At 36.3% G+C, this 21842-nt stretch overlaps 5 protein-coding genes across 11 annotated transcripts in view; 3 read left to right on the top strand and 2 right to left on the bottom strand.

Moving 5' to 3' along the window:
• The first annotated feature begins 236 nt into the window (after positions 1–236).
• LOC129575759 (kinesin-like protein KIF23) lies at positions 237–3814 on the top strand. The gene is made up of 6 exons (XM_055459753.1): positions 237–443; positions 711–1962; positions 2088–2409; positions 2484–2839; positions 2915–3103; positions 3263–3814. Exons 1-6 carry the CDS (start codon positions 433–435, stop codon positions 3695–3697), a joined length of 2565 nt encoding a protein of 854 aa, XP_055315728.1. The 5' UTR covers positions 237–432; the 3' UTR covers positions 3698–3814.
• LOC129575763 (uncharacterized) lies at positions 3807–5622 on the bottom strand. Of its 2 annotated transcripts, none has more exons than XM_055459763.1 (2): positions 5501–5622; positions 3807–4311 (listed from the first exon to the last, which is right to left on the bottom strand). In XM_055459763.1, exons 1-2 carry the CDS (start codon positions 5538–5540, stop codon positions 3875–3877), a joined length of 477 nt encoding a protein of 158 aa, XP_055315738.1. In that variant the 5' UTR covers positions 5541–5622; the 3' UTR covers positions 3807–3874. The 2 variants fall into 2 exon arrangements, with proteins under 2 accessions (XP_055315738.1, XP_055315739.1); XM_055459764.1 differs by lacking the exon at positions 5501–5622 and adding an exon at positions 4396–4625.
• Positions 4643–8417, top strand: LOC129575761 (transmembrane protein 209). The gene is made up of 6 exons (XM_055459755.1): positions 4643–6506; positions 6579–6686; positions 6761–7001; positions 7105–7723; positions 7802–8029; positions 8126–8417. Exons 1-6 carry the CDS (start codon positions 6194–6196, stop codon positions 8252–8254), a joined length of 1638 nt encoding a protein of 545 aa, XP_055315730.1. The 5' UTR covers positions 4643–6193; the 3' UTR covers positions 8255–8417.
• Positions 8418–8685: 268 nt separating this feature from the next.
• On the top strand, positions 8686–12089 carry LOC129575760 (uncharacterized). Its single transcript, XM_055459754.1, has 2 exons — positions 8686–9338; positions 9682–12089. The coding sequence occupies exons 1-2, from the start codon at positions 9297–9299 to the stop codon at positions 11986–11988; spliced, it is 2349 nt and encodes a 782-aa protein (XP_055315729.1). The 5' UTR covers positions 8686–9296; the 3' UTR covers positions 11989–12089.
• A 2152-nt stretch (positions 12090–14241) lies between these two features.
• Positions 14242–21842, bottom strand: part of LOC129575762 (tumor protein p53-inducible nuclear protein 1) — a 25836-nt gene continuing 18235 nt past the window's right edge. For 3 of the 6 annotated variants that reach the window (XM_055459756.1, XM_055459760.1, XM_055459762.1), the window contains exons 2-5: positions 17237–18144; positions 16844–17111; positions 16536–16689; positions 14242–16443 (exon numbers count right to left, since the gene is read on the bottom strand). In XM_055459756.1, coding sequence (XP_055315731.1) covers positions 16189–16443; positions 16536–16689; positions 16844–17111; positions 17237–17411 — 852 coding nt within the window. In that variant the 5' untranslated portion in view covers positions 17412–18144 and the 3' untranslated portion in view covers positions 14242–16188. Of the gene's footprint in view, positions 16444–16535; positions 16690–16843; positions 17112–17236; positions 18145–18262; positions 18371–21842 lie in introns of those variants that run through there. The other 3 variants (XM_055459757.1, XM_055459759.1, XM_055459758.1) reach the window with 3 other exon arrangements.

Below are 21842 nucleotides of genomic sequence, written 5' to 3'. Positions count from 1 at the left end.
TCTATGGCCAATTTTGATCAATTGCTATTGAAAACCATATAGAATAATAAAATTAAATGATTTTAAATTGATTTTCATGGATTTTCATGCCATCCAAATTATATTTAATAGATGAGTTGCTGAATGTTCAGCACGACAAGCATTGTCTAACGTAATTTTGTTCAGGAATTGTACAGCCCTGCGCACGAAAAATGCCAGTCAAAAGCTGAATGACGCCATGTTCCATTTCGTTGAACGTAAATGTCATTTTGAATTTGAAAACTCAACTGTAAAAAACGATTGAACGTCCTACGGAGAGCATCACTTTGATAGTTGTTTTGCTGAAAATGTTGTAAAAAGTGGCTGTATTCATAAGAGAATCTCGGCAAATTCATTATTTTTACTGACATTATTTTTACTGGCGATACATTGATTGAAAATCATTTTTACATCATGAAATCTTCGTGAGTATTTTTTTGTGTGGATATTGTGCAAAAAAAAAAATGGTGCATCGTTTGCTCAAAGTGTGATCACATTTGCAAGCAACACATTCGGTTTGAGCATTGTTGTTGCTATATTCGTAGGAATGCAATTTAATCGCATGACAGCAGTAAAAGAAGTGTTTTAATTCACATTTTAGCATCTTTGAATTTAAAAGTAGTGTTTTTAAGATAATTTTCAAATATTTTTCATACAAATAAATTAATTATTTTTCGTTCTATTCAATCTAGAACCTTCCGGACGCCAGCTCGTTTGGTGCCAAAGACGCCAATGAGTCGACAAAATTCAGCGGACTCTGTGACCGATCCGGTACAGGTATATTGTCGTGTTCGCCCGATAAATAATCCAAATGAAGCATCATGCGTTGAGGTCGTTTCGTCGAAGACAGTCAGTTTACGGCCACCAGAAATGGCAGTCAATTATAAAACAATGCGAGAAATGCAGTATACATTTCAGCATGTATTCGGGCCACATTCCACACAGCGTGAATTGTATGAACGCGTTGCACAGCCGTTGGTCGAAGCATTGATCAAAGGGAAGAATGGTTTGTTGTTTACGTACGGGGTGACATCCAGTGGTAAAACGTACACAATGACAGGCAATCAAGAGAATCGTGGCATCATGCCACGCTGTTTGGAGTCATTGTTCAAAACGATTTCGGATTTTCAAACCAAGAAGTATGTCTTCAAGCCGGACCGATTGAATGGCTTCGAAATTTTGTCCGAAGAGGATGCAATGCGTGAGCGGCAGATTGAAATGAATGCTCGTTTCGGTAAGACACAACGGCGCAAAGATTCTGATCCCGAAATTGCGTCGCAAGCATCGGCTGAAACATCGATTTTGGCTGGCATCGACGAGGACAACATGTATGCCGTGTTCGTGACCTATGTTGAAGTGTACAATAATTCAGTGTATGATTTGCTAGAGGAGGGGCCCGATCAGAAGACATTACAAACGAAAATTATTCGTAATGACAACTTGAATGTAATGTATGTGCATGGCGTGAATGAAATCGAGGTGAAAACAGTAAGCGAAGCAATCGATGCATATCACTTGGGACAGAAGCGTAAGCGTACCGGTCATACACTCCTCAATGCGGAATCGAGTCGGAGTCATTCTGTGTTTACGATTCGCTTGGTCCAAGCACCAACCGATAGCCGTGGCGAACAGTTGATTCAAGATCGTCGCAAAATTACCATCAGTCAATTGTCGCTGGTCGATTTGGCCGGCAGTGAACGTACCAATCGCACGAACAACACTGGCGTTCGACTTCGTGAGGCTGGCAACATCAACAACTCGCTGATGACTCTGCGCAAATGTCTGGAGACACTTCGTGAGAATCAGTGCACAAATTTGCAGAAAAAAGTTCCGTATCGTGATGCGAAAATCACACACTTATTCAAAAGCTATTTTGATGGCGAGGGTCAAGTTCGAATGGTGGTTTGCATTAATCCACGTCGAGAGGATTTCGATGAAACGACGGTAAGTGACATTTATTTCAACTGTGACTTGAATTCATTCTATGAAAACTTACGTTTCGTTTCGTTTCGAAAATTGTCACAAATATTTGATGAAATTCAAACAAAATTGTTGCGTCAACATTTCAGCAAGTGATGAAGTTCGCCGAAATGACACAAGAGGTGCAAGTGGCACGGCCAACACCAATGAAAACCGACCTTGGATACACTCCTGGTCGTCGCAAGGCGAATCAAATATTCAAAATGGCTATACACAATTTAGAGGAAATGGGTCGTGCTGATGCAAAGAAACTCGACGTTGACATTGGTTTGGTATACAGTCTTGGGCCAAAGTTCCCCGACTACCGTCTCATTTCACCAGAAACGGACGAGATTATTGTCCAATTGATGCAACATTTGGATCAACGCATTCAGAAACGGTCCACATTATTAGATGATTTCAGTGCCAGACGTAAGTTCTAGTCATTTTTGCCAAAGCCGAAAAATCTTCATGCAAAATGATAATATTACAATTCTTTCAAACAGAAAACCAACATCGAATGCAGTTGGTGCGCACAGAGCAAGAGATCAATACGCTTAGAAGCGAAAATACTAAATTGAATGAAATGCTGAAGTTGGAACGCAGTCGCACCGAAATTCATGAAAAGAAAATCGGTTCGATGGAATTCAAAATCGAAGAGCTGAATCGTAAATTGCGTGAACGTGAGAATATGATCAAGGATCTGCAAACACAAAACAATCAGAAACAATGCAACATCAAAGAGATGGAAATGGAACAACAACGTCTCAAACAAAGGTATCAATCGCGATATGCCGTTGAGACCGAAAGAACCAATCAAAAATTGGCAAAAGAATACAAGGAAAAAGAAGATGCATTGAATGTAAGTGCTTCAAATGAACTTCTTGGATTAGCTGTAGATTGAAATGGAAATAATCATAGAAATTCTCTTCTTTAGGATGAAATTCGTTTGAAAAATCGCAAGATTCGTGAAATCAAAAAAATAGCTGAAGCTGAAAATATTGAAAATGTCGCAGAGCCTGTATTGAAAATGAAAGAACGTTCGGTGATTTCCAGTTGGATTGCGTCGACGCCCAGAACCAACAAATTTTCAGGCATTGAAAGTGCCATACCAAGAACACTTCGGGTAAGTCAATATTCGGGTGCATGTCATTTGGTTGGACAAATTATCTTTAACCCACATTTTTCTACCAAGGCCAATCTCATCCTTGGTAGAATTTGTTATTGGATTAATGTTGCGTTACGGTAAAACGGTAATAATGTTCGTTCTTCGACCAATTTTCAGGGTGTTCCTGTTGCAAATGTTCGTCATCGTCGCTCTCGGTCAACTGATGAACGCTGGTTAGAGCATCGAACACCGAATCCAGTTCCACTTGGAACCATTTTCCAGCCGTACTACAGAGCTCGCAAGTCAATCACAAAATTGACCGACGCCAAGGATTTGATTAATGCAAAATCGTCGAAATACTGTTTGGTTGCACAGGGCGCGGATACAGACGGCGAGGTTGAAACCCGATTGTACAAAGGCAATGTGATTCCAACGTGCGGGGGCGGCGCACAGGTCGTCTTCAACGACGTCGAATGTTTGAAACAAAGATCGCCGGTTACATCACCACGTCGTAAGCGTCCCAGCGTTGAAGAACCAACACAAAGCGCCAATCCAGAAGAGATCACATCGCGCTGCAGCATTGGCATTCAAGGAAAGAAAACAAAGTATTAATTGAAACTACCTTCCACATAACACGATATCGACTACTGGCATATTTGAATAATTTTAAACATGAATTTTAATTTTTAGATAAGCTCTCATTAAATAAAACGAAACGATGCTGATTAACATTGAGTTTTTTATTTGAAATTTTTTGTTTTGAAAAATTATTTATTTTTCTTTTGTAATTTAAGCTCTTTTAACTATGGCTGTAGCTGCCAAAATGATTATCAAAACCTTCCAACCAAAATTTGTCAATTTATTGTGTGATGGGTTTGATGCAATGGCTTCGTTCAGCTTGTAATTGACTGCGTCCAGCTGACCCTGGAGTGATGCATTTGATGCCATGGCTTCGTTCAGCTTGTAATTGACTGCGTCCAGCTGACCCTGGAGTGATGCATTTGATGCCATGGCTTCGTTCAGCTTGTCATTGACTGCGTCCAGCTGACCCTGGAGTGATGCATTTGATGCATTGACTACGTCCAGCTGACCCTGAAGTGATGCGTTTGATGCCATGGCTTCGTACAGCTTGCGATTGGCTGCGGCTAGCCGGAGTTCGTATGATTCGATCGATTCTGCGGCCACAGAACGTGTTCGGTCGTCACCATGACCATTGTCTGCTCCGACTGAAATTTAAAGAAAATATTATTGTACACGGGGTTTTATTTTTCAAGCAAAATCAATTTCAATCAATATCCAAAATTAAAAACCTTTTTTTATAGATTTTTTAAAAATCATCGTAAATTTGTCTTGGTCAAAACGAGAATAACTAATGTGAATGTTTGACGTCTTAAATTTCTCCACTCAAAATGTTGAGTTTGAACAATTTGAAAAGGGGAAACAGAAGAATATACTATGTCATGGTGATTTTAAAAAAAATGTATACAAAAAACTCATACATTTAAGTGTAGGTAATGAGTGTGATTGAGCGTATGTGTGTATATTTATGTGTCTCTTTCGCGTGTGCACCACCAATTTTCCAAATTAGTATGAGTAATTTGCCCGTTTGTCGTTCATCATTTTCATATCGAATGTGAATGAAATCCAATGTTTTTTTTTATTTCGGTGTAAAATGAAACAAAAACATCACATTTTCAAATATGTATACATTGGAATTGTATAATCAAAATTCAAGAGAGAGAAAGAGAGCGAGCGCTACGACGACGACGACGACGACGACCGAATAGAAAAAAAGAAGAATTCACTCTCTCAATTGTCCTCTCTGTCGCACAGCACACAGATCAAAATCGACATTCGAACGCGGTGCCCGCTATATGCTTGCTTGCTTGCCCGAGAGTAAGTCGCTCACTTGAAAATCATTGTGTATTGTAATGAAATATAAGTAGACTCTCCATTTTTGGTGTTAAAAAAAACACACACACACACATACAACGAGAGAAAAAGTCAACAAAAAATCTGCAAAATAATCATTTTTTGCCAGTAAATTTTTAAATGCCATCAATTTATTGTTGTTGTTGTTATTGTCTGCGATATTTACAGGCATTTTTATGAAGAGAAATTCTTTCCACACATAATGTGATTAACGAGACAGAAAATCGATGAAGAGAAAGAAAAAAAAGATCAAGAGAACATTGTGTCGGAGTGAAAAAAAACCAAAACAGCAATGAAAAACATGATTATTATTTTTCCGAAGTCACAAATGTGAAATTGAAATGGAAATGAAAATTGAATTGGAGAAAAAACACGCATTGAATAATGAATCGATTTCGATGCCAAATAATTTGCCATTCAATATTACGTTTCGTTTTGATTCTTTTTTTCTCATTTGCTTCGTCGTTAAAATGTTTTTTTTACCTTCAACTATAATGGGAATGTTTGGATTTTCGGCTTCCATGGTTTCTGATTATGTCGTATCGCAATGAGAGATAAACCGAAAAGAATTAAACACGTGAAGTGGAATCAAAAATGCATTTTGGCTGTCAAAAATTCTCTCAAAGTTCATCGCCATACGCGGTGATTAATTTGAGTGGTGAGAAATCGAAGTGGTGAAAATAACTAAAAAATCTGATATTTCAATAAATTTTAAATTCAAAATTCTGATATCTTCCTAGTAGTTCTATTGCGTAATAAAAAAGAAAACAAAATATAAAAACGTATATTCAGAGAAGGAAAACAGCCTTAGAATCGCCCATCAATTTTTTTGTGTGCAAAGTACCAAAATTTGAAATGAACATAATAACACCGATAAAGCAGCACAAATATGGTAAACAGTACAATCTGCAGCGCTTTGATGATTGGCTCACGTTGTGAAATGTCAAATCAGATGTTCCCGCGCTCAAACTTCTGTGATTTAGTTCAAGCATGCGACATTCATACTCACACAAAGCGCATTTCAAATTATTGTTATGACACCGAATCGTATTTGTTTACTGTTTTTTCGAAGTGTTTTAACCGATTAAGATATAAGCAATAGAACTCAAGCATTACTTAGTAAATAGAAATAGTTAGCGGGTCCAGAGATAAAAAGAATATTTGGCTGAAATCACGATGGCTACGTCGCCACAACAATCATCACCGCTTGTGACAAAAGGTCTCGATATTTATTTGGAGAATAAAAAGAAGCGAAACTACCTCAAATGGGGGACCATTAATGCGGTGGTGTTGTCGGTGATGATGTATGACATCAAGAACAAATGTCCGTTTGCATACTCGAATTGGTATTACATTGAATATGCGGCTGCCGGCTTATTAGCATTCAGCGTACTGTACTATTTCATCAAATACATTTTCCTATGGCTCACATTTGAACCAATCAAAGGCACCCAAGCACAACAAAAATTGCTACATTTCGATGATGGAGGTAATTGAACATAACCTAATCTTTGAAAACAAGCGAACTTTTACGTGATTTTTACTCCGTTTTTACGAATAGACTCATCATTTATCGTTCAGCAGCAAGAAAAAGTCGATTCACAAGCTCCAATATCCAGCCCATTGGACACATCCTCTATCATAAGTTGGCATTCGTCATTCAATGAAGGTAGCTAGATTTTTATTTTGTAGCAAAGCAATCATTAAATGTATTTTCAATCATCATATTTTCATTATTCATAGGTAACCGTTCACCAACAAATTCAATGTGGGGTTTCAACCGTTCGCCAGTGCATCAACAGAGTTTTAACAACAGCCCGAATCCAAATTACTCATGGAATCGAGTGCAGAACAATATGCAAAATTCATTTGGTAACAACCCGAGTCCCAATCATTCGAACAACAACTCATTCAATTCACCATACAAAACTTATACAAAGGATGAAATCATCACCGATGAGCATGGGTTGCAAAAGTACTTGAGGTGAGTATTTGAAATGTTCATCATCTTTACCTTTGAATTTGATCTCAATATAATGTTATGACAATTGCAAAAAAAAAATTGTTTTTTTTTTTGCATATTTCAGAGAAGTGGCAAAGGAAGAAACAACGGGAAATGTAAATTTCTCAAATCTTCGAGAGACTGTAGATCGTAATTCAACCAACACTCTATGGAATTATTGGAATAATGCGGCAAATCTGTTAAAAACCTCCATCTATCAATTGTCACCAACGACGATCACGCCGAACAAGCAATCAACTGGCAAAGAATTGGCTGGAAGCGTTGGTCCGGGCTGTGTTGATTTAGGTGCACCTCTTTCCGACCTCTTCAAAACCATTTCATCGGCCAAACTGACGAAATATGTGACAAATCTCCGGATGTGGTTGTCAGCGACCATTTTACAACGCTTGGTGAATGAATTTGATAAAATTGACGGTGAATTTGCGATTCGAGGTTTCTCTGACATCAAAATTGGAAGTGTTGGTTTGGAACGATTGAAGAAAACTGCCGAAAATCACATGGTATCCTCATATGTGCCAACTTTGTCGATGGTGTTGCCGTTTTTGGAAATGTCCACCAATCAAGAGTATTTAGTGCAACGTATTCGCGAATTGGCCAGAGGTAGCGGAATAAATGATTATCGATGGAATTCATCGAATTCATACGATTTGAATTGGGATGAACACGTGACAACTGACGCTGCTGTAAGTTAAATTCGATTCAACATCAGCGCAGTATTTCAGACAAACACTGATTCATTCTATTTTTTTTACCATTTTTAGATTATATTCCATTTATTCTGTTCCTACATGGATAGTCAATTGAACCCGTTGCCAGCACCAGGTGGTCGGCCATTTTTCAACAGATACGTTGTACTCGGTGAAAAGAAATCGCTCAAGGAAACAATTGAAGAGGTGAAGTCCAAGTCAAAATGTGCCATTTCATATACGAATCCAACGAAGCCAAAATTCAACTTCATTAGCGACGACAAAGTCCATCACTGCAATCATGTAAGAGAACCAATTACAACAGGAAATTTTGTCAGTTGTTGGTTGACAATTGTTCAACATGCAACATGCTCATCATTTTTTTCTCTTTCTTCACAGGATCGAAACAATCTGTTCTGTGTCATCATTCAATTTCTCATTTACATGAAGGAACGGAACGCGGGTCTACTGGACGGAGTCAATTTAGGCCGAAGTGGATTGAATATTTTAGGAGTAATCGAAGATTAGTTAAGAAATTTCACTCAAGCATCATCATTCACCAAGATATGAAGAAAAAAAAACATAACGAAAGGCTGACTCTCTCAATCATAATAACAACAACTCATTTCATAAGAATAAAATTCAAGCAGACAGAAAAGAAATAAACATGTTCCTTTCAAACAAATAAAAATTGATGTTGTTTTGTGACTTGTTATCAATGCATTGCATAAATTGGTTTTTGTGTGCAGTGTGCACTGTGCATAAATATGTGTCACGCGTCCGAAAACGGTTACTAGTTTTTATGTGAAAAACGTGACCACCAAAATCATGCACTCATTTACCAGTCGAATACTACGGTAGAAGAGGAATACAAATATGGACTAAATGCATCGATGCAAGGGAACTATGCAGATAAAAAAAAAACAAAAACTCAATGTACGATTGATTTTTTTTTTTCGAAAATGTGTAGAGAAACAAAATGGCATTCAACGAATACACAACGAGCTATTGAGGCAAGGGAGAACCGACCGTAGTACAAAACCAAAGTGAAAAGCATAACACAAATATTGTTCGAAAAAAAAGAAGAAGAAGAAGAATCAAACTACACACACGAAACGTTCGTGTAACCGTATGGAATGCGAAAGTGGTAGCAAGCCAAATTGCCCGAGAAATACGTGACTTGTTTTTGGCAGACTCGGTCGGTACGTGAAAGAAGAGTCAAGCATGAGAATCGTGCGCACGAACACAACCATACGGGTGTGCGTGTATGTATGCACGCCATTCAAATAAACACGCACACGGACGACGACAACGAGCGCGTTTACAGGCATTCGTTTATGGTTTGGTGTGCGTTTAAATGCGATGTCGTGACAGTCATTTCGTACATGTCATTTGCTGTGTTCGGTTAGCATTATCCAAATAAAAAAAATAAACGAAAAAATAACAAACCATCGAGTTTCATTTCATTTATTTTTCCCAATTTTTCTATTCGATAATTTTGCCAATTGGTTTTGGAAATTGGCGTAAATTTTTTTAATGGATTTGGCCCGAGTACAATATACCGTAAATAATGAATAAAGTGCAAAAAATTCGAGACGATTTATCCCAAATGGTAAGCAAATGCGCGGAATCTTCGTTCGGTGTGTGAATATTTTGACTTTTGAGCGGAATGTTCGTGTGAAGGGACAAAAAGTATACACAGTTGTGCGTGTTCGTACATTCACATTTAGTGTGTCGGTCGTTTGTTTTTTTTTTTTCTTTCACACAAGAACGAACGTAGGCTCGTAACTGTGAACGCAACACTTCCGTACGAACCAAAACAAAAGTCACGAATTTCATACTTCTTTCCATAACGGGTCTTTCAAAACAAAACATAAGTGTAAACACAAACATGAAATTGAATCAAGTGAAATTAATTTGATTTTTTTTTTTGTTCATATTCCATTTTTCAATAGAGTCCCATGGAACGGGAAAAGCACAAAGAAGCGTTGGCCAAAAAATTGATGGATAAAGATCCGTCGGTTTATTTGGTGAAACCGGAAAAATCATCAAAAAGTTGCGCTTGGGGTGCCGACTGTTTTTCGCTCATTTTCAACAATAATGTTAAAGAAAACTACGTGTACTGCCAGATTTGCTCCAATTTGATAACGTACAATTCGGTGCATGGCACGGGCAGTTTGTTGCGACATCATTGCTACAAAAAAGTGATGAATATGCAAAAGGAGGAGCATACTATCGTGAAGACGTTGAATTTCACCGCATCACCGAAAATACTGAAGAGTCGACCGCGCGGCAATGAGAACAGCAGCCCATTGGGTGATATTCTGCTAAATTCGCCCGAGCTTAAATTTCAGCTCAAAGGACGCGACAATACGAAACAGAAGAAAGAAATCGAAGAGTTGATCGCTCGAGGTGATCCATCCATCGATATGCGTGCACCAGAGAATATCAAAAGTGAGGTGTGGAGCAATGGCAACTTCAAAATTCTCTACCAAAATGGCAAGAAGCTGGATTTTGTGATGTGCCTGTTCTGTCACTCGTTGATAACGTACAAAAGTAAAACCGGGACAGCGAGTTTGCTGCGGCATTCATGTATCAAAAGACTGACCGAAACGATTAAACGTGAACGAACACCCACCCAAGATGACAATATGCACGAATATGTAACGATACCAATTAGCGAGGAACATGCCGATGATGTGGACGCAACACAGACGACAAGTGGCGCTGATAATTTATCGTTTGACAACGAAAATGACACCGATCAAGATCAAGAGCAAGAACAGTACTTGTCCAATGAATTTCCCGAGGAGCTGAAAGAGGAAGCCATCAAATTATTCCACTACTTTAGCTTTAAAGACATGCAACCGACGAATTTGGCACAGAAAAAGGGCTTCCTCAGTTTTGGCCAATATTTGATAAATGTCGGCGCCGAATACAAACGAGTCAATATCGAAGCCCTTCTCGACCCAAAACATCCAACGGGTTTAGAGGTGGCCGAAAAATCAACGAACAACCTGCAAAAAATGTTGAAACCGAAATTTGAAGATCACAAAATTGCCTTATCCTGCGACTATTGGCATGATCCGAATCGCAAAATTAATTTCCTTACGCTATACGGCCACTACATAAGCGATTTGTTTGAAATAAAGAAAATTAATCTCCGTACGGTTAGTTTTGTTGAAGAATTTTCAACGATCGATTACAAGCAACTCATTGCATCGATGCTGGAGAATTATTTCACCAGCGAAAGCGATATCGATGCGTTTTTATCGAAAACAACGACCGTTGTGTTCGATGAAATGTTGGACTGTTTCAAATCATTTTCGACGATCAATTGTTCATGTTTGACGCTGAACCGCATTGTTATTCAATTGATTGATGAATGTGGCCTTCGTGAAGCATTGCCCAGTGATATTTTGGTAACAGAGAATTGGTGTAACATTTGGGAATATTTGTTTGACGACGCAAACATCGGCGACGAAAACATTGACACAGCGACCATCGATGAGTTCAAACGAATCCTAGATCCATTCGCCAAAGCGGTGAACATTTTAAGTTGCGATCAAAAGCCCACCATCAATGAAGTCTACATATTACGTAAGAAAATCGAGGATCATTTTCGAAATGCACGTTTCGCGAATGGTAAAATCCGTGATGTCGCCCTGAATTTGATTCGTGAAAATTTTCCAATGACAAATCTACATAAAATCGCATTATTCCTGGATCCACGATTCAAATCACTAAAATTCATGAGCCATGAAGACAAAGCCAGTGTTTTGAGTATGGTGAGTAAGATGGTTAGTTCGGACGAAAATGAAGGCAATATTATTGCCTTTGGTGAGGAGAGCAATGAAAAGCACTCAGTTCAAGCGTCTACCATTAATAAATCCAGTGGCGCATCGATAAGTTCTGGCGGAGGCGGCGACACTGCTGACAGTACAAAATATCTCATCGAATACATGGATATCGTAGAGGAACGAGATGAAACACACGATGAAGTCGAAATTTATTTGAATTTAAAATTCAATGACATCTCGACAAATATCCTAGAGTTTTGGGATACACGCTACGATTTGCCACGTCTACGACAATTGGCCCGTGAAATACTTTGCATACCCGCTTCCGGTATCGTTGCCGAAAAGATATTTTCCGGGGATGCCGTTTTGCTGACCAAGCGACGCCTCAACATGGAAATCGCAAATGTTAAGGAAATGTTGCATATCCATGAAAATTTCGAAATGTTAATGAACGTATTTTAAGAGACAACAACGCTAAGTTGTAATTTGTATTTGTAAATCGAAAACAAAGGAATTATCGAAACCAGAAAAGTGTACAATAAAGCCGCAATCGATCAAAACAAGTAGTTGTGATTTTGAAAATTTCAACAATTTTTTTTTATTTGATTCATTTTTTAACAGTTTTCTTCTTTTTTTTGTTGCTGTTGTTTGTTCTTGCTTATAAATTTATTTTAATCTTTTTTTTTTAATTTAAATTTTTTATACAATATTGTTTTTTTTTTTTTATAATTCTATCCACAATTTAGATTTAGATCTACAGTTTACAAATGAAAGGGTTTGTATTCTATTGTTGTTGTTTTTTCCTCATAAATTCTTAATTAAATTTACATTGTGTGCATTGTTTGTTAAACATAAATGTATTTGTTTACAAAATTCCACTTTTCTCCCTCGTAATGTCTAGAACTTTGTGAGTGATATTCAATGTTGTATAATTTAAGGATAAAGAAAAAAAGAAATAAAAAATGTGTTGAGACTATTCCGAGTCAATCGATATAAATCACTGTTAGTTGTCACAATTAACGAGGATATTGAGAGAAATAAGCGATTGAAGCGAATTGGCTCAACACAAATGATAAATGACGAATTACTTGTAGGTAAGCATAAAAACTAATCGAGTTGTAATAATTAAATCATTTTTTTGTGTGTATGTGTTGCACATATAAATAATGTGATTTATTTTAATTTTTTTTTTTGTTCAGTTAATTTTTCTTTTTCTCATCTTGAATTTTGCTTTTTTTGGCGTTTTAGTTTAAATCTTATATTGCGTATTGCATATTTTGTTTCTCTTTTAGATAGAAATGGGGATTAATGAAGAAATAGTGCACGGCACACGTCTTTTGCTGTTCGTCCAATCAATACACACCATAACGCAACATCGAAGATACGTGAAAGAAATCGGGTGATAGCACCGTGTGACTGGCATATTATTTCATCAGATTTGGTTGTTGTTGTTATTGTTCGAATTGATTTGTATGCGTGTGTGTATGCATGTGCGCGTGTGAATGATTGACTTGAAAATCACAGAAGGCCTCTTCAGTGTTGGTTGGAGTGAATTCTCAAACATCGGCTTTTCCGACAATCATCGGGATTCTTTGAAATTATTGCGGGCATGTGATGAAATGAATCAGAACCGCATGTAAATGTCATGATTGAGTTTTAGAAGACAAACGCACGAAATTCAGACAATATAATAATAGCGTTAGATGCAAAACAAACGAGCTGCGTCTGATTAATCCATCATGATTCTGAAGCAGTTAAAAATAAATGTCGATCAAGCCACATAAACTGATTTGTCTGCTCAAAGGCCCACTTTGTATGTGTGTGTGTGCGCGCAATAAAGCAAATTCAAATGTATGTTCAACGGTTCGTTAAATTCGCATGCAACAAAAATTCATGATTTGGCTCTCACTTTTGACATTTGGCTCATGATTCAGAACATTCCTTTTCTATTTTTTTCATGATTGTTCTTGTTCTTTACTCATCTTTTCTTTTAATTTCATTGTAAAATATTTAAAGCATAAGTTTGTTTGCCATTGCATTTTTGGAGTTTTTTTTGTTATTTTTCCTTGATGTGGCTTCTTCGTAAAAAAAATGGTTAGTTTCAAACTATATAATACGGCGCGTGTGTGTGTGTGTGTGTGTGTGGGCTTAAATATCGTGTGTTAATGCCTGGGTGATTCTCCTTAAAATGGTGTTTGCTATCAAGTGTTTATATAGTTAATGGGTTTAGAAAAGGTTTATTTACTGATCACAATCGGTTTGATTTTCTGAAGCTAAATTTTCTTTTGTCTTCCATCCCATGTACAAATTAAGATTAAGTTATTTTATTAATATTTCTCTGCCACAGTTTTTTTTTTGCTTAGTTCACTCATGGTTTCATTATGTCGTATGAACAAATTGTGTATTTTTTTAAATTTTTTTGTTTGTTTGTTATCACATTTTCCTTTTATTTGTTCTGCACATTGAATATCAATTGAATAAAAGGTGTTGTTTCTTTCTTGGGGGAGGGGGGGGGGGTGTTCGGTAGTTAACATTTATAATCCTACATAGCGAAAGTGGTCTAGTTTTTATTGCTATTTATTTTGGGATCGTTAGATAAATGAATAAGCATTTTGTGTATGTGTGTTTAATCAAATGAGTCATAAAATAGCCAACGTAAAAAAAATAAATAAATACAGAAATTGAAAAGTTGACATATTTAAGATATTATTTAAAAAAAAAAAAGAACTTTAATTTGAAGAAATGTTATCGTTTCATTCATTGTTTGGTGGTTTGCTTGTGCAACGTTTAAGATTGATGGATGGGGCAATTTTTACACTTCAGCATCAAGCTGAAAAAAAAGTAATTGCCAATTTGATTCCGTGATACACAAATCCCATCAAACCGAAACAAAGCTCTTCTGGACGAGCTCATCCAGACACACTCTGTTGGCATGCCTCAGAATTTGATAGGATTTGTGCATGATATATACCAGAAATATCATTAATCAATACAATAATAAGAAATGTGCTCGTGCATGTGCTATCAATAAAAATCTATTTAAAATGTTAGTGTTTGAATTTCACTCTACTTGCTAAACGAATTGTTTTTGTTGTTGTTGTTATTGTTTTTTTTTTTATATCTCTCTCGTTCAAATCGTTTAACGCAGACAATCAGCTCACATCAAATTATACGAGAAATCGTTAGAATAATTATGTCCAAAAGGTGAAAAAATAATTAGCGAAAACATTACTTAATCGCGAGAACATATATATTTATATATAAAACGCATTACACTCTACACATACATAAATATTAGTTTTGAGACGTATATATTGATAAAATGAATTAATTCTCACATATGATTTTTTTTTCTTTAATTTTTTTTCTGTTGCATTTACTTTATCGCCTGATTGACAATATCGAATCTAAATGTCTACTAATCCAAATAAAAATTTCATACTTTTTTGTCCCATTTTTTTTTTTTGTCGAACGCTTTCCTCCACGAATTTCAAGCGAACCGATTCAATTGGGCGAAATTCTTCGGATTTTTGATCAACCACCCCGAACAAAATCTGATCCTCTAAAGAAAGACATTTATTTTATGTTATTTTATTTGTTTTTTTTTTTTGAATCTATAAGAATAGTTTTCTGAACACATTTCCGCTGTTTTTTTAAATTTATTTCTTCTTTTTTGTTTGTAAACAATAGAATGCTCCAAAGAGAAAAGATCGTACAATTTTGGATCAATCAAAAACGATGATTTTCCAAGCATCGCAATGCCCAATTGGAGATGAATGAATAACTAACACTACATATCGTTTAATATGCTGATTGTAGCTTTTTTTCTTTTTGTTTTAAATTATTAATATGATTTATTGGTGAGTTGTGCAAAACTCACATCATCAAGTAAATGTTGGTATTCGAAGTCGATCGAATCGGCTGTCATTTCCATTGAATGGACATCGTCATTCACACACGCACATTGCATTGAAATTCGATATGAAAACGTAAATTGATGCAATTTCAATCAAATTTGGGATGTGTGTTAAACGTTCGAGTAAAATGGATGATCTTTATCTTTCTTTTTTGTTAAGTGTAATCAGGTAGTGCATTTGTGCATGCCATTTTTCTGTTGTTGTGTGTTTGATCTTATTAAACTTTGTATTGTTTTTTTTAAGCTATGTTCATTGGTGCTCATGTTTGCCAATATTGAAAATGAAATAGAATCGAATAAATCAAGGGAAATTCATTGCTGTCATTCACGCAAATTAAAATTGTTCTTTTTCGAATTCAGTTGTCAGCTACTAACAAATCTATCAAATTGAATAAGCATAATAAATGGGGTGATTCTAATTCACATTGAAACCTAGGAATCAGAGAGAAAAAAGTTCTAGAAAAAGTTTCTTCTCATCGGACATAATCGGCTGTTAAATTAATAGTTTCTTTTTTTATCTGTTCATATTGTGACAAATTGCGTTTGTTGCTGTCTGTGCTAAATTAAAACCAGTTTAATTTAGTTCTTATTAGATGCGTGCGTTTCCATTCTAAACATTGTGTTGGTGTATTTTGCTTGGGATGATACGGGGAGACTGTTGAAATACAAGATATTTCGGGTTAATGCTTCCCCGAACACATTGGCTAACACAAACACGAGCTGATTTTAGGTGGTACACAAATGGTTTAGCATTTGCGATTGTTATTGACACGGCTGATGACCTTGCAGTGCGTCATATCCGATCGCTTTTGACGACCACCCTTGCTGTTCACTTCGCGCACTTTGTTGCCACGCTCCATTGCATTGCGGCACATTTGCTGGCGACTCTTTTTGTCGTGCGCCTTCTGTGAATGCTTCAATGCAATCACTTGTTTCACCTGTTGTGCGGTCAAATGATTGGCATGACTCTCAACACGGTTGCGACCAATGAGTTGCATAGTCTGGAAAATTCAACAGAAAATACGAAAATTAACGAAATTGCCAAAAACATTTCGTCAACATAGTTGTTCAGTTTGTTGTGCAGTGAACTCACTTGGCCTGATATACGATCCAATGCCGGATGAATGGCAACATCCGGTTCTGTGTCAGCGTTTAAATCAATCACAACCAAACCATCTTGATCTTCAGCATCCTCTTCAACAGTGCTTGGCTGCATGGAACCGCGAATGCTGTGATACACCGACATGCTATGAAATTGTCGAATTTACCATTAGATATTTTTTTTTTCATTTTTCTTTATTACTTCTTTAGAGAGTGTAATCAAATTCAATCGGATTATCTTAAATCAGGCACAAAAAACGGAAATTTGAACCCACAAAAAAAAGCAGATCAATGACCTACCTTGGGTGCTCGATTAATAAATTTTCGAGCGGTGATATTTCAACGTTGATCGGATCGGTAGCGGTGAAACATGGTGGCGGTGTCACGAACCATGATTCATCCATCGAATTCGGTACTGGCGACGATGGCAATGAATTGAGAGCACCATCATGAGATCCAACATTTGAATTATTTCGACTGTGTCGCGCACGTACAGCGGGACTATTTTTTATTTCAACGAATGGAATTTCTTCTTCCGAGTCAGTTTGCTGAGGAGTACAGTCACCATCTGGTAAATAAAATCAAGAAACCAAACGATAGCGATAAATAATATGGATAAAGAATTGTTGTTGTTGTGGCGGCTAATTCTGCTAGCAAATAATAGCAGCGTTTGATGATAATCAAATAATTTACCTCCTTTCTCGACTAATAGCCACTCTTCGTCCTCATCTTCACAGCTTGTTGTTACAAACTTAAAATTATTGATTGCTTCGTCAGATGCACCACTTAATTGTTGACCGTCTTGTGTTATATCCGTTGCATTCCTATTACCATTGCCAAGTATATAAGATGCTAACGAATTGAACATTATACAGACGCCGAGGGTAGTTCACAAGTTATTTTAAGCTCTGTGTGTATATATAAATATGTTTGTGATTGTTCTTCTGTAGCTGCTCTTTTCTTTTTTTTTTTTTTAATGTTTTTGTTTACTTCAAGAAAAAGCTCACTTGTTGGTGTTTTATAAAATTACAATTTGTTTGTTTGTTCCGTTATGATGCAAAAGAGTTGCGAGCGGCAAAGAGATTTAGTGAAACAGACAGAGAGAGAGAGAGAGAGAGAGTAAAACAGAGAGCGTTGGATTGATGCAATGTATTCGTTTACTTTCTCCGTACTATTGTTGTGTATACTGATTTGTTAAATAATTTTTGTTTCTTTGGTACTTTATGGAATAGTTTTAAACTTTCTTTTTGTTCTTCGTTAAAATATGATTTGTTCTTCCTTCTTTCTCCAGATATTGAGATCAATAAATATTATTTATTTCTGTCTTGTTATTTATTTCACTTATTAAATTAGTAAATTTTTTTTTATGCTACGTGATTTCGTTTTGTTCTTTTGTTTGTTTTTTTTTTTCCTTTAATTTTTGTATTGTTGAATTTCTTAAAGCTGTTCAGTCTTCTATTTTATTTCTTGTAGTTATTTTTTTTCGTTTTCTTAATAAATTGGTTTCCTATCAAATCAAATTCGAAACACACACAATTTTATACAATTTGCACTTCACACAATTAGGTAGATTCTATCTGCTGTTGATCAACCGTCAAAATCTGTAAAGAAAAAGAAAATTGCGTGAATTAGTGGAATTAGCAAAGAAAATGGATAAAAAAAAAATCCAGCGAAATAAAATATTTGAATACGACGACACAAGAGTACGAAAAAGGTGACTTATTAGCAATTCGCAAATAGCAAGATGGAAATTTCACTTTGAAAATAGAAATCAACAATTTCTGTTGTGTCTATCCCACTTTAGATGCATATATGTTCCAAATGAATGCTCTGCCAAAGGTATCATTTGATTGGTGTGTTATTTTTCCCGTTGTCTATAAGTCAAAACAATATGATTTGATGATGTATTTTTAGTGTCATTGTAATCAAAGTCATACATTGTGCGCGGGAATTTGATACTGGACCATCGACATGATCGTCGCTATGGCCAGTGCACATGGCTTTAAATTGTGCGCAAACAAAGGAATGCACAAACACGACGAAATCACAAACGGCATAAAAACAAAAACCATACTAAATGACATAAATTTTTTGCTTCTTGTGCTTCCATTTCATTCATATTAATACGGGAATAATCACGTTGATGTTTCTGAATTTTTGCTGGCACAATGTTTATCAAGCGGCTGTTGTTGTTTTCTTCAATTCGGGCCTGACATAAATCCACATCGGTTAACTTTATTTGGTTTGGTTTAATCAATTGTTGCTATATTTTGGAATTTCGTTCGCTCTTGCATTATTCTATTCGGTCGATAATCGATATCGACACAGTTTCTATGTATTATTCAGTTTTATTCCGTTCTGACTGAGGTCATTTCAATTCCAGCAGATTTGCAGTTTTTTTTTTTCATTTTCATTTAAATGGCTACACGATACCACGCTTATTAAATGTGCGAATAACAACAAAAGAATTTTTTTTTTGTTATTTAATCAGGCGCCCTGAACAAATTTCTAGCATAAATGAAAGGGGAAAAAATGGTTGTAGTTCTCTTCAAAACCAGGAACCACGATTATTGTTGTTTTTTTTTTCTTCTTCTTCTTCTTCTTCTGTGCCATACAATATGTCACGGTATATATGCACTACGACTTTTACTTTCTCGCACGCAATCAAATCAAAATCAAATCGAAATTGCAAATTCATCGAAATAACATATAATTTACATGGTTTTACGCAACGCGCTCGCGCGCTCCACATATTTTGCATTGCATTGTTTCGAACACACACTCACATCTAACCGGTTCAATATGTTCTTTTCTCCCGACTGCGTACTATTTGCTACCAAGTTATTGTGTGTGTGTACCTTTAAATGCAGGACTTTAAATCATGACAACGGTGTTCATGTATTAAATTAAATTCATTTTACAAATCAAATGAATTGGCAGATTCGCGATGATAATATTATTTATAATGTGATACTGTCGATAATTTATTGGCCAGAACTTTGAACACACATTCGATTCACCTCAATTCATTGTCAATGTCAAATTCCAATGCGGTATGCTTGTAAAGTGTGTGCGATTTTATCGAAAGTGGCAAACTCGGTGTCGAGGGAAGTTCTTTTGAATTTTCTTTCTTCTATTTCATTCACATAGAAGAATTGAAATTTTATTGGCCATATGAAGAAGCTCTATCCTTTAATAATTAAATGTGCACTGTGAAATGGTTTGAATTTTAAAATAGCACAAGTGTGCCAAGCTGTCTACGAGCTATTTTGTTTCATAACAGAATTCTAATGAACTCAACCAACAAAAAAGTATACGAAATGAGAATGAAAAAAAAAGAACTTTCGATTGATGGGTTTGAATTATTTTACGGTGACATCAGTTGCGCAGCAACCTTTTTTATATGTACTATTCTCTCACTCATTTGCTTGCTTGCTCACTCACTCAGGAGCTGCTGACGATTTGAAAAGAGTTCAATTAAATGCGCAATTAAACGAAATAAATGCGCGATTGATGATGCTGGCTAAAGCGAGATAGAGAGAGAGAGAGAGAGAGAGAGAGAGAGAGAGAGAGTATTGAAACGTTGAAACATATTTGGATCTGCCATAAATGAAATGGATTATCAGCATGTGCGCTAGTTCACTGTTGGTCGTCAATCGATTTCAATGGTTTGATTGTTCAAAAACCTTTTAATTGAATTATCGCTTCGATTCAAACGAAGGGAAACTTGTAGACGATGGAATAATGGCGAATCATGAAAATCGGTATAATTCAAGCCATTTACACAAATGAACTGCGCTCATTGTAGGAAATGAACCACTGACGTTCGTTCGACATCTTTTCATAATTTCTTCTACACTGTCGCATTCAGCTGCAAAGAAATGCATTTTCCTACGTCAAGATCCATCGCTTTTTGATGGTGCGTTGAAAGAGTATCTCGTTGGTTTTTTTGTGTGTATGATGTTTTTGTTGTTGGTGCACTTTCTGACTGGCAACATCAAACATTGAGTTATTTTTATAAAGAAAAAGTCGAACAATGGCACAAAAACAACTTAACATTAAGCACATCGTCTATCGTCCGCTCTGTTTTTGGCTCAGCTCTGAACTCTCTTTTCCTCTGCTTCTCTTTCTATTTGCGCATCTATCCTCACGCGGTATATTCAAAATAATAGGCAAAATAGAAAATTCAGTGCACATAAGGCACATCTATGTGTATAACGCATTCTATATATGTTATCTTCAATGTTTGATGCCCGCAAACGTTTATCCAGCGTATCCAATAAAATGTCGAAACAGACCGAAAAAAAAAACAGAGAGAAATGATCGGAGAGAGCACACGGCAAAACTCCGCACACAAATTATATGCTCGATGTATACGATTTTTTTTTGGTTAACCATATAAAGTCGTTAATATTTCTGTCAATTTGTATACGATGGCAGTGCCATTATGGCACATAATGAAATGTTAATATTTGAATTCATCTTGATCGGCAAATATCATAACTGTGCGCACTCCATCCACAAATTAACCAGAAGAATCCATTTCAAATTCGAAAGCGGTCATTTTTCTCAAATTTCTTCCTCATTGTCCCATCTGTTTCATTTCATCGGATTGCATTCATGGTTTTTTTTTATAGGAAATAAATTATGAACTGCAGTGAAAACGACTCTCTTTTAGCATTTTTATTTTCTTTGCATCCGAATACACTTGATGCTAAAGTTCAAAGATAAAATGGCTGTGTATACAGCTTTTCAAGTATTTTCGAAACGAAAATCAAAAGAAATGGTCGCCCATCATTTTGATGCAAATACAAATTCGATGATGCACGAGTTGATAAGGATCAACGGCCAAAAATTAGTGGGCAAAATAAACGAAATTGGAATCGCATTCGACGAATTAGCATTGCTGTACGTAAAGGTGGCAAAGGGGCAAAATTTGTTCGTCCGTCCATCCGTCCATTTATTGATTTGGGACAAACGGACATTTGTCCGTTAATGATGTATAACACTTATGAAGTGATGTAAGTCATTTTAAAAATTTGTCCATTTGTCCTAATTTGAAATGGGACATTAGGACAAATGTCCGTTTGTCCCAAATCAATAAAAGGACGGACGGACACGAAATGTTCGTCCTCTGTACGTCCGTTTGCCACCTTTAGCTGCACGTGTTGATGTGAAATAATATTTTGGTAAGTGGTCATATGTTTGTTAATTCCCCAGAGAATTTAGAGCACTCGATGATGAAGCACGAAAGAGAGAGAGAGAGAGAGAGAGAGAGAGAGAGAGAGAGAGAGAGAGA

The sequence above is a fragment of the Sitodiplosis mosellana genome, unplaced genomic scaffold (genome assembly GCF_009176505.1).
Source record: "Sitodiplosis mosellana isolate CC-2019 unplaced genomic scaffold, AAFC_SMos_1.0 Smas_scaffold_6167, whole genome shotgun sequence".
Lineage (NCBI taxonomy): Eukaryota > Metazoa > Arthropoda > Insecta > Diptera > Cecidomyiidae > Sitodiplosis > Sitodiplosis mosellana.
Note: the sequence above shows the minus strand (reverse complement) of the source record. Positions and strands in the feature narration are given on the sequence as shown.

What these genes read in the sequence shown, in the direction of transcription:
- LOC129575760 (XM_055459754.1), top strand. Translation starts at nt 9,297, where the DNA reads ATGAATAAAGTGCAAAAAATTCGAGACGATTTATCCCAAATG. An exon ending in GAGACGATTTATCCCAAATG is followed by an intron (nt 9,339 to 9,681) that starts GTAAGCAAATGC and finishes ATTTTTCAATAG; the next exon opens with AGTCCCATGGAACGGGAAAA.
- LOC129575759 (XM_055459753.1), top strand. An exon ending in AAAAAGAAGATGCATTGAAT is followed by an intron (nt 2,840 to 2,914) that starts GTAAGTGCTTCA and finishes TCTCTTCTTTAG; the next exon opens with GATGAAATTCGTTTGAAAAA. An exon ending in CCATACCAAGAACACTTCGG is followed by an intron (nt 3,104 to 3,262) that starts GTAAGTCAATAT and finishes ACCAATTTTCAG; the next exon opens with GGTGTTCCTGTTGCAAATGT.
- LOC129575761 (XM_055459755.1), top strand. Translation starts at nt 6,194, where the DNA reads ATGGCTACGTCGCCACAACAATCATCACCGCTTGTGACAAAAGGTCTC. An exon ending in GGGTTGCAAAAGTACTTGAG is followed by an intron (nt 7,002 to 7,104) that starts GTGAGTATTTGA and finishes TGCATATTTCAG; the next exon opens with AGAAGTGGCAAAGGAAGAAA. An exon ending in AAGTCCATCACTGCAATCAT is followed by an intron (nt 8,030 to 8,125) that starts GTAAGAGAACCA and finishes CTTTCTTCACAG; the next exon opens with GATCGAAACAATCTGTTCTG.
- LOC129575763 (XM_055459763.1), bottom strand. Translation starts at nt 5,540, where the DNA reads ATGGAAGCCGAAAATCCAAACATTCCCATTATAGTTGAAG. An exon ending in CATTCCCATTATAGTTGAAG is followed by an intron (nt 4,312 to 5,500) that starts GTAAAAAAAACA and finishes TTTAAATTTCAG; the next exon opens with TCGGAGCAGACAATGGTCAT.